Below are 13,070 nucleotides of genomic sequence, written 5' to 3'. Positions count from 1 at the left end.
GTATATGCTGATGACTGCAAGCTCCTAGGACTGGCCCAGAACGACCTAAATCTGTCAACTATACAAGAAGATCTGGACAGACTATCTAGATGGTCATCGGATTGGTGTCTACAGTTCAATGTAAAAGTTCTACACCTTGGACGCAATAATCAAAACTTGCATATCACATAGTAGACGCCCAGCTTGAGGCAGTCAGTGAGGAGCAGGACCTGGGGGTTATTGTTGACAATGAGCTGAAGTTTCACTGCCACACACGAGCTCAAGTTGCAAAAGCAAACCAAGCCCTTGGCCTCATAAAGCGAGCATTTACCACCAGGAAGCAGGGAGTGATTACGAAACTGTACAAAGCCATGATCCGTCCTCACCTGGAATTTTGCATGACCCTAGCCTCTCCCTACTATAAGATGGATGTGAAAGTACTTGAGAGTGTCCAAAGAAGAGCAACTAAGCTCATCTACGAGGAACGTCTCACCTCACTCAAAGTCCCTACCTTAGTATACCGTAGGAAAAGAGGAGACGTAATAGCAACTCATAAGTTGCTAGAAAATGACCTATTAAGTCATGTCTTTTCCCCGTCCCTCTCAACTACCACAAGAGGACACACCAAGAAGCTGCAGGCCCCCCGTTGCATCAAGCGAGAGCGCCAACAGTTCCTCTCAGTCCGTTCCGTCTCACTCTGGAACAGCCTATCCGAAGCCACCGTCCAATCTAACACTTTAGATGCCTTCAAGAAAGGAGTTGATCAAGACTGGGCCAACGCCGAATGGAGGCTGAACTGGGATGTCAAATCATAACCTTGAAACACCACCAGCGAGATTTCTACAGGAGGATCAACACCACCTTATCTCGCTTGACATGCGATTTAAGGTAATTTAAGGTATTAAAAATACTTGGGGATTTGGAAAAATTAATAAAACCATGAGACATCAAATGGGGCTTGTCCCCATTACCATAGCATACCACTTAACCTCTCTGTAGGTTTCTTAAATTGGAGTTTCTTCATACAGGTTCCATTGCAGCTAACCCCCCGTATAACTGAACCCCAAGCAACTGAACCACCGTGCAACTGAACCACCACGTAACTGAACCAGCATGCAATTGAACCGTCGTGTAACTGAACCCTTGCGCACCTGAAACCCATTTAACTGAGCCCTCGTGCAACTCAACCCCATGTAACTAAACCCCCGTGCAATTGAACCCCCGTGCAATTGAACCCCCGTGCAACTGAACCAACGTGCACGTGGATCACCTTTCAACTGAGCCACCGTGCAACTGAGCCACCGTGCAACTGAAATTTCGTGTAACTGAACTCTTGTGCAACTCAAACACCGTACTTACATTGGGTACAACACAAGTTAGAATCTTTACATGTTCAACCTTGTTGGAATTGTTTTCTTTTTAAAGTCATAATATAGATGACTGTCAAGATGATTAATGTTTTGTTGTAACAAAAACAAAGAAAATCGAACGTCACAAACTCTTAAAGCCAGATTTATTTCTACTTTTATTATGTCTGTTAATGGGGTTTCCCTTCGCCCTGTCACTGTCTATGGGTCTAGGTGTTTACCCTCCCCTCCCCTCTCCCAAGGAAAAACCCTCCCCTGGAAAATACTCCCTCGCGGAAAATATGGTTTTCCAAATTGAAATGTTTTATTTGGGTTATTTTATTTTTTAGTTTAGGTGATAGATGCTAAGGACAGTGGAAAAGAAGAATTTATGTGCAAGTCTTGCCCCCCCCCCCCCTCCGTGAAAAAAATTTCTTCTCATGGAAAATCCTCCAGAAACTCCCCCTCCCCTTCAGGAGACTCCCACGCGAAAAATGTCCGTAAGTTTTTCAATAACAAACACTATCTGTAAGCAATGGACAAATTACGAAACTTAAAAAGATTCTTAAACTTCTCGAATGGGGTTCTCTGATTGTTTTGTAGCTAGGAAGAGAGGGATATACCTCAAAGGGCGCATTTTAATGCCAAAACATCTCAATTCTCATTGAGCCTTCGGATAAATACAGAATTAGCTCTAGCGGAGAGACGGGAGGAGGATGGAGGTAGAAATTAGTTATAATCCCCACGCAGTTCTAGTCTTTTTTATAAGTCAAAATGACAGGATACCAACCAACCAGAAGGGGCATTTTTCGGAAGAGATTTTTCACGGGGATGTATTTTCCAGCGGGTGAGTTATTTTCCGCGAAGGGGTATTTCCCGGAGGTATTTTCCACAGGAGGTGTTTTTCACGAGGGGGGGGGATGGCTGTCCTCCAATCACGTTTTTACTTTTAAAAAGGCCACTCAAACTTTCAATTTCCAATCGAACAATAAAACATGATTAATAAACGTGATTAACAAAAACCCCCACAGTCCTCAAGGCAAGGGCTGTAGGTTATTGTAACTTACCCTTTGTTAAAATTTAAGGATTTCATGGAAGAGATGGTCGTACAAACTTTAGAAAAGGCTCATTCGATTGAAAATTGAAGTTGCAAGTTCGATTTTGAAAAATCAAAGGTAATCAGAGGACAATCAGCCTCTCCCTCTTAACTGACACCCTCCTCTCCCAAATGCATTCGATCAAAATAAAAAAAATGTTTTTTCACAATACTCTAAAGGTCCAATAACCATGCTTCTGGGGTTAACAACCCCACCAGCAGTTCCTGGAGCAAGGGCCATAATTTAAGCTAGTTACTCAATGTTAACAAGTAAGTTTTTTATGGAAAATATTTTTTTATGAAAATATTTTTTTATGAACTTGGGGGGGGGGGGCTCTTTCGATTGGAAATCACCACTTTTTAAGAGTTAAAATTGATCTAAGGGCTTCCACCCCACCCTTATTTTTCCCCAAATACATCCGATCGATAACTTTGAGATGAACATTTTATTTAAAACAGAACAGAGTTTATATAACTATGCCTCTGGGGCTCCTAAACGCTAGCTCCTGCTACATGGGCTGTAGGCTATGCAAGTTGCCTATTATTAACATACAAGGTGTTTTTTTATCAAGAAGAGAGGGCATGTCTGTCCTATAAGTAAAAAAAAAAAGCATGGAGCATTAAGGTCAGACCTTATGTAAATATTAACAAGAATGCCAAACACAATCAAGAAACAATTTTCTCTTTATTGGCTGTGAGAAGGAAATACCAGCAATATCTTAAATTACTAAGGATGTCAGCCGTCACGTCCTTCGGAAAATGCTAAGGAGCATCTTCAACTAAATCAAGAGGTACTCTGTGCATCCAGTTTTACAAGACGACGTATCTGCAATTTGTCGAGAACAGCTGAGGGCATAAACCTGAGGTTATGAAATTTAAACTTTCCGGGCATGCTGAAAGAACGTTAAAAAAAGGCTGGAGTGCAACCAGTCTCCCTCCCATATCCTTTTTAGCTGCAATCCCCTCAAAGACATTTGATCAAAATTCGTCATCTAGATTCACAAAGGTCAAATATTTTAAACATATGTTTACTACTTAACTAGGTAGTGTTATTAGTAAAGACGGTGGGTGTAGTGAAGATGTTAAAAGTAGAATCGCCAAGGCCCAGGGTGTTTTTCAAAAAGTTTGGAAAAATAAGACGACAAGTCTGTAAACCAAGATTAGAATACTGGAAGCTACAATCATGACAGTAATCAAGTATGGTTCTGAAGCACGGGCGCTAATAAAGACGGAGGAGGATTTGTTGTTTTCCAGGGAATGTGTCTACAGATCGTTTTGGGTGCTCGCCCGTATTGAAAAATACACGAAAAATGTGGTCCAATCCCGCTTTCTAGGGCTATATTGAGAGAAAGATTGATATGGCTAGGGCTCGTTCTGCGGATGAAGGATGACAGATTGCCAAAGATCGTTCTTGTCAGCCAATCATCTAGGGCCAAACGATAAGCAGTTCGTCCCCGAATGAGGTGGAATGAGATCGTAAGGAAAGATTAAGGAAAATCGGAACTTCCTGGGAGGGTGTAAAGAGGGAGGCTTTGAAAAGATTGGGATGGGGAGCATGCGTAGCTGTGTTGGCCTCTGGCGGCTTGGTACTGCAGTGAGTCGTTAGTAGTATGGCATCAACAATAAGACAAAAAAGCAATATCACAAGGCTAATCTAGGTTTACAACTAAGATTGGTTCCAACCCCTCCCTCTCAAACCCTCTAAAGGGCTTGATTGTCATTTTGTATTTTATGAAAAACGATGTATTTTGAAAATTGTGGTTTTATTTTTCAAAACATCGCCAAAAAAAAACAAAAATCGCCATAATAATCAAGATTGCTGGAAAAAAGTAATGTAGACTGAGTAGACTGATTGTTTAATATATAATGGAGCTGTGAACGGAACAAACCCAGATAAGTAGCCAACTCTCTATCGTTGGCTGTAGTAAAGGGCCATAAGGCTTCGATGTATTAATTTTATTATTAATTTTTGTTTTACTAGAGTCACTTCGTATGGAAGGGGTACACATAGAGACTTCGGAGGGGGACTGATTCGATTGGAAATAGGAAGTTCTAGTGTGTGATTTGCTTGCAACAGAGACCAAACTAATACCTCTATAATTACAACACTCGCCTTTATCACTTATTTCTAACCTCAAAACCACCATATTTAATAAAACTCATTTACCACACTATCAGCACCTGTAGCGTTATTATTTTTTAGTTATTTTAGTAACTGTCACTAATTTATCATCAACAATTAAATCTTTCTTCACTTCCATTAAGAACAAAGAAAAAAAATAACAACAATAAAAATTAAATACACACACATCCAGGATCTTTCTTCTGGCAAAAAATACAAAATTCCAGATCTTTAAAAATGGGAGCTTGAAAACAATACAGTAGGGTTCTCTCGCTGAATCTGATGGTGCAATTTCCAATAAGATTCCTTGGCTTTTGAAGGTGTTCCCCCCTTTTCGAAAATCAGCAATTTTTTTTTCAAGCTCTTAGATTTAGATAGGTACATTAAACTTAATGAATCCTATATGTTTGGAATCAGCATTAAAAGCCAATTCTTTTAATACATTTATTGTCATAAAAATTCTGTTTTTTAGAGTTTCGGTTACTATTGGGCCGAGTCGGTCCTTATTTACAGTTCGTTACCACGAACTGTTTGATTACCTAGTTTAATTGTGAAATAGACATGTTTATATATTTAAGATGCATGGATCCATAACTAATGAAGCATGATTATCATTACAGTTATCAGGACAATTCTCAATTCTATACTGTGATGTGGAAGAAGAACACACAGACCTATTGGCAGGCAACACCTTTCCGTGCCGTGGCTGAACCTGGTATCCAACTTAAATTGGTACAATCAAATAGTGGTCCAGGCCAAATGATGAGAAATTCTCTGTGGCATACTGGAGATACTGAAAATCAGGCAAGTTTTCAGGTTTGAAGTCAAGGAGTAAATCTCCTGGCTAAGGAGTCTTAAATAAAGTATTTATAAGCGATTTTTTTTTTTGCTCCGTTCCCATACAAATCAAAATGAAAAGAACATAGGTGTAATTGTTCAAATATGGCTAATAATAACATATGAAGTAGAAACCTGTGAAAGACTAATAAAACAGGCAAAACAATAACAGAGAAAAAACATGGCAATAATGCTAAAAAAAACTATTAACAAACCAGTGGTGTTTGTCAGAACTATTTTTCAAATGCTTTCATCAATGACACCAATTGGTGGGGAAATTTTACCGTCCCCCTAGATTTCGAGAAATACACTTCTGGCAGGTTCGTTGAATAAATTAAAAACCTCCCCCCTCCTCCCTAGAATTTGAAAAATACGTTTTCCCCGCCTCTCCAACATTTCCCTGAATTGTGCCACTGGCTGTCATTAAGGATACCTTACTAAGTACAATAACTTTGCTACAAGAAATGTACATATATTAAATTCTGAAACTTACATGTTTAGCTACTACTAACAGCTCACTGATGCGCCAACCCACCTGAGGCCAAAACGGTCCTGCACACCCCTCTTACATCCTAATCTATTCAAAGCAACCTCTTGAGGTTGCAAAGCAACCTCAAGAGGGATTATATATCAATTTCTACGTATTAATTCCCCCCTTCTTTAGAGCTACTTCTGTACTTATCCGAAGGCTTAATGGGAGTCAGGATGCTTTTGCATTAAAAAGTACCTCTAGAGACCCTCATAAAAGTACCTCATATCGAGAGAGGACTCATTCGAACAATAATGAAAGGTCTAAGTGCCCTTATAATTGACCAAACAAGTTAAAGGGCTACTAGCCCCTCCCCATACCCATTTTCCCTTAAAGATTTCCGGGTGAAATTTTGAGATAGCCCTTTGGTGCATCGGAATTGAAAGGTCCAATATATATGTCAGGAGTGGGGAGCTGGTTGCCCTTCGATCACTTTTTACTCTTGAAAGGGGCACTAGAACTTCCTATTTCCAATAAAATCAGCCCCCTCCGAAGTCTCTATGACCACCCCTTCCGTACAAAGTGACTCTGGTAAAAAGAAAGAATAATAATAAGAATAATACATTGAAGCCTTAGGGCCCTTTACTACAGCCAACGCTAGAGAGTTGGCTTCTTATCTGGGTTTGTTTCGTTCTCATTTTTGCTCAGAAAATGTGATGAACTGTTTCGATCCATTCATTTTTTTTCCCATTTTTTTTTTTTTTACTGAAAAATACTTGTTAAATCTTACTTAAAAATCAGATATTTGCTCGTTTTGTTAACCTTTCAGACATATGATCAACATTTCAAGGTACTCCTTTTGTACTTTCTCTGTGGCTGCTCGATTTTGCATATGGCGAAATTTTTCGTAGGGGGGATATTTCAGGGGAAATTTTTCGCAAGGGGGGGGGGCTATCCGGGGGAAACGCCTAGCACCCGGATGGACATAATTCAAGACATGGTCCTGCAATCAAATCATTTAGTGTAGCTTTGGTATTAAGACTTGTTGGAATGATCAAAGATGTAATCTAAATTAATCTCTGTTTTTAGATTTAATTTGAATATGAACAAATTTATCAAGCAGGGATGTTGTGGAGAATAGAACCTTCTTAAAATAAGCATTAATGAAGAAGTTTCCACAAAGAGGCCAAAAAGAAAAGCAATTTTACTCAGTGATTCCAGTCCCCTAGAACTTATTGTATCTTGTTCGTCTTCCCCCCCCCCCCAAAAAAAAAATTGAAACAGCTTCTCTGTAATCAGGTCGCCACTCACTAAAAATATAGAAACAAAACACGTAATATTTTAATAGTTAAATTAGAAAGACATTAGTTCTACATAAACTCGGGTATTCCGGGACTATTGTCATAGTGGGAAAGATCAGGTTCGAAAGTGTTGAAAAAAAAATTCAATGGTAGACTACCACTATTTTGATATTAAAAATAAATTATAGATTAGCTGGTCAGTCAGGTTTGACGAAGTTAGGCTAATGTTATTATCTAGGGAATGGAATTAACTTGGAATCCATCAGAACTTTACAAGAATGATTCATGGAAATTATCACAATCAGGCATCATTAGCCACAGTGGAAGGTCACAATTTTCGTTTTAGAACCTCAAAAACATCCATTTTTATGCTTCCAAAACTGCTCTTTTTTCTTTCTTTTTCTATTACAGGCTTAATGGCTCCATCACAGATGATGACTTGCCGCTAGCCCTGGTAGTTATCTCATTTTCTAACACTGAGGTACTTGTTATACCTTTTCTTGAACGCGTCAAGGGAAGGATTTTCCGGGATTAACTCTGCCGGCAATCTATTCCATGTGGCAACCGATCGCCGGGCAACACTAGTTTTCAGATATTCTTGGCGGGGAGTGCCCTGCTTAAGGTAGTCCTGACGAGCTGTACTTCGGAGAGTTGATTGCAAGGGCTTTGCTTTATCAGGAACGAGCTTCGATAGCTCCTCTGATGGAGGGTTACACAAGTACTTATAGAAAACCGACATGGACCCCACATCGAAACGTTCCTGGATCAGCTGTGCGGGTTTTAACTTTCTTATTGCCAGAGTTTACTACACGCACTGCTATATTTTGAATATGTTGGAGTGGACCGATGTGGTTTTCTGGGGCATCAGCAAAGAGAGGAAATGCATATTCCATGACAGGTCTGATGCAAGAATTGAAAAGTGGCAGAATAGAATCATCAGGGAGAAGACTTTTGCATCTTAGGATAGCTCCTAACTTCTTGTTGCAAGAGGATCTAATTTTACTGAGATGCTCAGTCCATGAGAGATCCGAAGAGAAATTAACTCCAAGTAGGCGCAGTGCATCAACTCGCGTTATTACCTCTCCTTTGAAGACGAAATCAGGATGAGCCTTCAGCTTACGCGCCTTAGAAATTAGGAGCTCTTTCGTTTTCGATGTGTTACAAAACTTACAAGCCATGCACCTGCCCACGCCTCAATTTTTTGCAGGTCAGCCTGAAGCTTCCTTGTTGGGTTCACTGGGATATTTGTCTTTTGCGATTGATGTTTTTGTTGTTGTGTCATCCGCAAAGGTGTGAGGTTTTTTCACAAGGTTGTCCCCTAGGTCGTTTATGAACAACAAGAAAAGAGTTGGCCCAAGAATACTTCCTTGTGGTAGGCCTACTCCTGATAAAACTGGGTGTTCTTTTGATATGAAGCCATCAAGGACAACTTGCAACGACCGTTGACGAAGAAAGTCAGCAAGCACGTCAAATAGTCGACCATGAATTCCGTGGGCTTTCAGTTTACAAAGAAGTCCCTCGTGCCATACATAGTCAGAGGCTTTTGCAATGTCAAAAGAAAAAAAACTAATATCGTGCCCCTGGGAAAGGAGCTCAACCCACTCTTAATACTATGCAATCAGACAGTCTAACGTACACCGTTTTCTGCGAAAACCGTATTGCGTGTCTACCAACAAAAGATGTGATTCAATGTATTCGCAAAGGGTCTTATTAATGACGCTTTCATAAACTTTACCTACCTAGGACAGCAGACTTATTGGATGATATGATCCCACATTAGTAAGGTCAGACTCTGTTTTTGGAAAAGGGACCACATGAGCAGTTTTCCAGGCTTTCGGGAATAATCCCGCTACAAAGCATTTTCTATAGAGAGAGGCGAGAGGACCAGCAAGTTCAGGTGCACATCTTTTAAGGATGAGATTGGGAATCTTATCAGGTCCTGAAGCTTTGGTGACATCCAGCTGGCACAGCCTTCTGAGCACCTTCCTAATATTTATGTTACCGCTGGTGATTTTTGCATCGGTTCGTGGCGGAAAGGGGGAAGGGGAGACTCCGTCCTCATCAAGTTAGGAGACCTTTGAAAGGGCTTGTGCAAGAGCATCTGCCTTTTCCTGGCCTGACTAGATCATCGTCCCTTCAACATGAAGCGAGGGAATTGATATTGATTAGTCTTTACGTTCTGGAACGCTCATAGTTATGTTTTATTGGGTATCTCCTTTCATTCATACTTTTCCAAAGCAAAAAATACTAATTTGAGAACTAGCATAAAGAAAAATAAAGTGTGGCAGTAAAACCTCTCTTCAGCCTTTATGTATAGAACCTTTGATATATAATGAACATTTTTCTTAGGTCTTTTAGTTTGGGTACTATGTCAGACGTTTATTATTTTTAAACATCACATATAAATATCCTGAAAATGGAGAATTTTCCATTTCAACGGAATACCCTTTCCGTCGTGTTTAGCGCAGTTTTATTGCATTTTCAAGGAAACGTGTCGCTGCTTACTTACAGGTCGTTAACATCAACTATTCGATTAACTTGCCTTATTTTACAGGTGAAACTTCTTTGGAAAGATCCCCGCAATGTCGGCTGGAAAGAAAAGGTAGCTTACCGCTGGTTGTTGCTTCACCGTCCCAAGATCGGTTTAATAAGACTCAGGATCTTTGAAGGAGAGAATATGGTAGCAGATTCTGGAAACATTTATGACGGCACGTTAAAAGGTGGAAGATTAGGAGTTTTCTGTTTCTCTCAAGAAATGATTATCTGGTCCGATTTAGTTTATAGGTGTAATGGTAAGTTACTTGTGTTTACATTCTCTACTAAGTTAAATAGTATAAAACAGGCGACCGGTTCTTAAAGACACAAAAGAGAGGTGACCAAAACATAACATCCAACATGATTTCTCTGACGTTATTATGATTTTTTTAAGGTACGCCAATCAAGACGATTATAAAACAACGCAAAAACCAGCATTTGTAAGCCTGGAATCCAAATTCTAAGCGTAGTTTTCGCTATAAACTTAAGAGGGCCTCTATCATAGTATGTCTATTTAAAAAAAACTGTGGGCTATTTTCCTCGAAAGGAAAAAATTCCATTGGATTTCTTTTTAGAAACTCACTTAAGATTACAAATGTACTTCAGATATTCTTGGAGATCTCGTTTATACAAAATTACGCATTGTCAGATTAATAACTTTATTTCCGAAACTTCTCCTGCTTGCTAGCCTAATTTCTGGATAACCAATGTATAGTTTGCCATATATTTCGACCGGAATTAGTTGAGCTCGTCCGGCAGAACATAAAATTAACATTTCGTCATTAACGAGCGGGACCCTTTTTTTTATTCTTATAATTTTTTTTCTTTTTACATTAAATTTTTAGAGACAAGTCAAAAATTTGGATTTAAAATGATGAATAGAAAAATAAAAGTCAAACGCTTCCTCTGGAAACCAATCTAAAACTTAAAGTCAGTTTACTTACTTCGACAAAAAATGCCAAAAGAAGATGTGACTTAACACATAACATTTCTTCTCCTCGTGTTAGTTCTGTGGCATATTCATTTTCCCAACATTGAAATTAAGTGTCCAGATAAGATGGACTGGTTTTACCATACTTTAATAAATGCAAGTGAAAAAAAAAAAAAAGATCAGTCTCAAGGTAATTTCTTAGATGCAAGTTAATATCAAATAAAATGAACAACGCTAGATGGAAAAACGTTTCGTTATCTTGGGACTGGGTTTAAACCAATAAACACTATATAGTTCTAGAAAAAAAATTATTAACAAATGATTTCTTACCTATTTTCAGTGATACTAGAGATAACAGAACTGTTTACATCAGGGACTCGCAATCTTTTCACAGGTCCATACTTCTTTCAATACTACGATCCGACATTGCAACACCTTTAGAAAGGGTAAAGAATGTTCAAAAATACGTATTTTCCCTGAAAAAACGAATTTTTTTTTCATGTTTGGCTATCTCAGCTAATAAATGTAGGCCTATTTCAAACAGGCAATGCTATAAATTGTCTGGAACTTCGTTTCTTTTTCATTGACAAAAGATTCATGTTTCAGGGAGCCTAGTGAGATTTTCTCCCAATTTCAATCCAAAGAAAAAAAGACAACATTTCTCTCCAACTAGAAATGAATTCGAATTGTCAATCTATTAAGTACCACGCATATTTTAGAAGATTAGTAAGACAATCAGCAGAAGCAAACTAATTCATAAGACGTCAGTGAGAAAACTGCGGTAATTGCCACTGAAAATTTCATACTGGGATACAATACAAATTCCACGACATCTATATTTTCAAATAACAACCTTTTTATGTCTCCTTTTTTAAGATCGAGTTAACAACCTGTTCTCTGGCTGCATGTTATATGTATATTATCCATGAAACACAGTATATCTCCAAAACAGGACTGAAAAGAAGGACCGCTGAATCACCACTTATACGTTAGTTCAATCTGGACATTCGTCTCAATCTCTTTGTAACAATGAAATATAGATCAATTTTAAGGGCGAAGATTTCAGTTTCTCCAAAATGGAAACATGCAGGCAATTTGTCCTTAATGTTTTCTTCTTTCTTTCGCTGCTTAGTTTAAACTAATATAACTTCATTTCAGATGCTGTTCCTGAAGCTATCTACAGAGAACTTCCCTCGCGACTACAAAACGAAGTAGAAATAGACAGGAGTCGCTCTCCTACGCTAACTTCATAAGCCCTTAAAGTGCCTTGCCCAGTGCCACAACTCCTCAGTGCTTATTAAAGCCTAGTTTTACAATGACAATTCTCGGTTGAGGAGACGAAAATTATTGCTATGGAAAGTTAGAGTGTTTGCTTGTATATATGTATGTGAAGAGAATTGTAGTTGTAGAATTTATGGTCAAAAACTTATTCATATCATATACAAATAGTCAGACTATTCATCAAATATTTTTAGCAATTAAAAATAGCTTATTTTAGCGTAAATTTTTTAAACAAAGTTTGTTTGAAAAAAAAACAAGAAAAACAAAACAGCAGATTTTGAATATCGTCAGTTTGGACCAGCATAGTAGATTTATTTCTTCTGCACGCCCTCTTTTCTGATCCTGGCCTCTAGCCAACCCTATTTAAAATGCATAACATATTATCAAGGCCGTATCCAGGAGAGTGTTTGAGGGATTTGAGCCCCCCCCCCCCCCCAAGATTTTTTCCGAGTCGTAAAAACGTAATGAAAATACATATAAACAAATTTTTGATGCGTTTTTTAAAAAAAAATTCGGAAACCCCCATTCGTTTTCTAGTTTAGAATTTGTTAAACAAGCTCGATGCTAACCCAGACTCGGGCTGGTTTAAACGCATCCAATGCTAATGTATCACAACATTTGCTACATGCAGAAGATTGAAGGCTTGCTACCCAACTGAGGGTTTAACAGAAAAAGAATCCAGAAGATTAAGGCTTTGATTAACTTTGCCAGTACCAACTTTTCTAAGGCTAAAGAGCGTGACCCTGACATTTATCGGGTCTGTTTTATTCTAGTAGCCCCCTGTAACTCGTGAAATCCTAAGTACACCACAGAAAACAAGTATTCAAAGTTCTAAACAAATATGTTCTTACTTATCAGAAAAATAAACCTAAGCAAGCTGAAACGCACTTGTAGGTTTGAGAATACTCTTTTCCTACTTTTCAAATTATAGTTTTATTCGTCAATTTATTCTGTCAGCTCTATACACTTGAGGGAATTAAAAAAAGACAATAGCAATAATGACAGACCAGACACATGACTAAATTCAAAAATTTATTGTAAATAAAACCAGGCTTATTCTCTCTCTTTTTTTTATTTTTATGTACGTTTGTCATAACATTTAACTATGGTTTTGTGTGCCTTGAAATTATTCATCACTGCCATTACACCTAGTGCCAATTTATAGTAGCATGC

The 13,070-nt window shown here is 38.5% G+C and overlaps 1 protein-coding gene across 1 annotated transcript in view; it reads left to right on the top strand.

Moving 5' to 3' along the window:
* The window catches only part of LOC148946825 (cartilage oligomeric matrix protein-like), a 262,924-nt gene extending 249,995 nt beyond the window's left edge, over nt 1-12,929 (top strand). The window contains exons 19-21 of the mRNA XM_089096438.1: nt 5,164-5,347; nt 9,705-9,942; nt 11,775-12,929. Of these exons, the coding sequence (XP_088952564.1) occupies nt 5,164-5,347; nt 9,705-9,942; nt 11,775-11,869 (517 nt within the window). The 3' untranslated portion in view covers nt 11,870-12,929. The remainder of the gene's footprint in view (nt 1-5,163; nt 5,348-9,704; nt 9,943-11,774) is intronic.
* Nucleotides 12,930-13,070: the final 141 nt, after the last annotated feature.

This window comes from Artemia sp. Qi Xiang Cuo, chromosome 11, assembly GCF_049724085.1.
Source record: "Artemia sp. Qi Xiang Cuo chromosome 11, ASM4972408v1, whole genome shotgun sequence".
Lineage (NCBI taxonomy): Eukaryota > Metazoa > Arthropoda > Branchiopoda > Anostraca > Artemiidae > Artemia > Artemia sp. Qi Xiang Cuo.
This window is presented reverse-complemented; position numbering and strand designations above follow the sequence as displayed.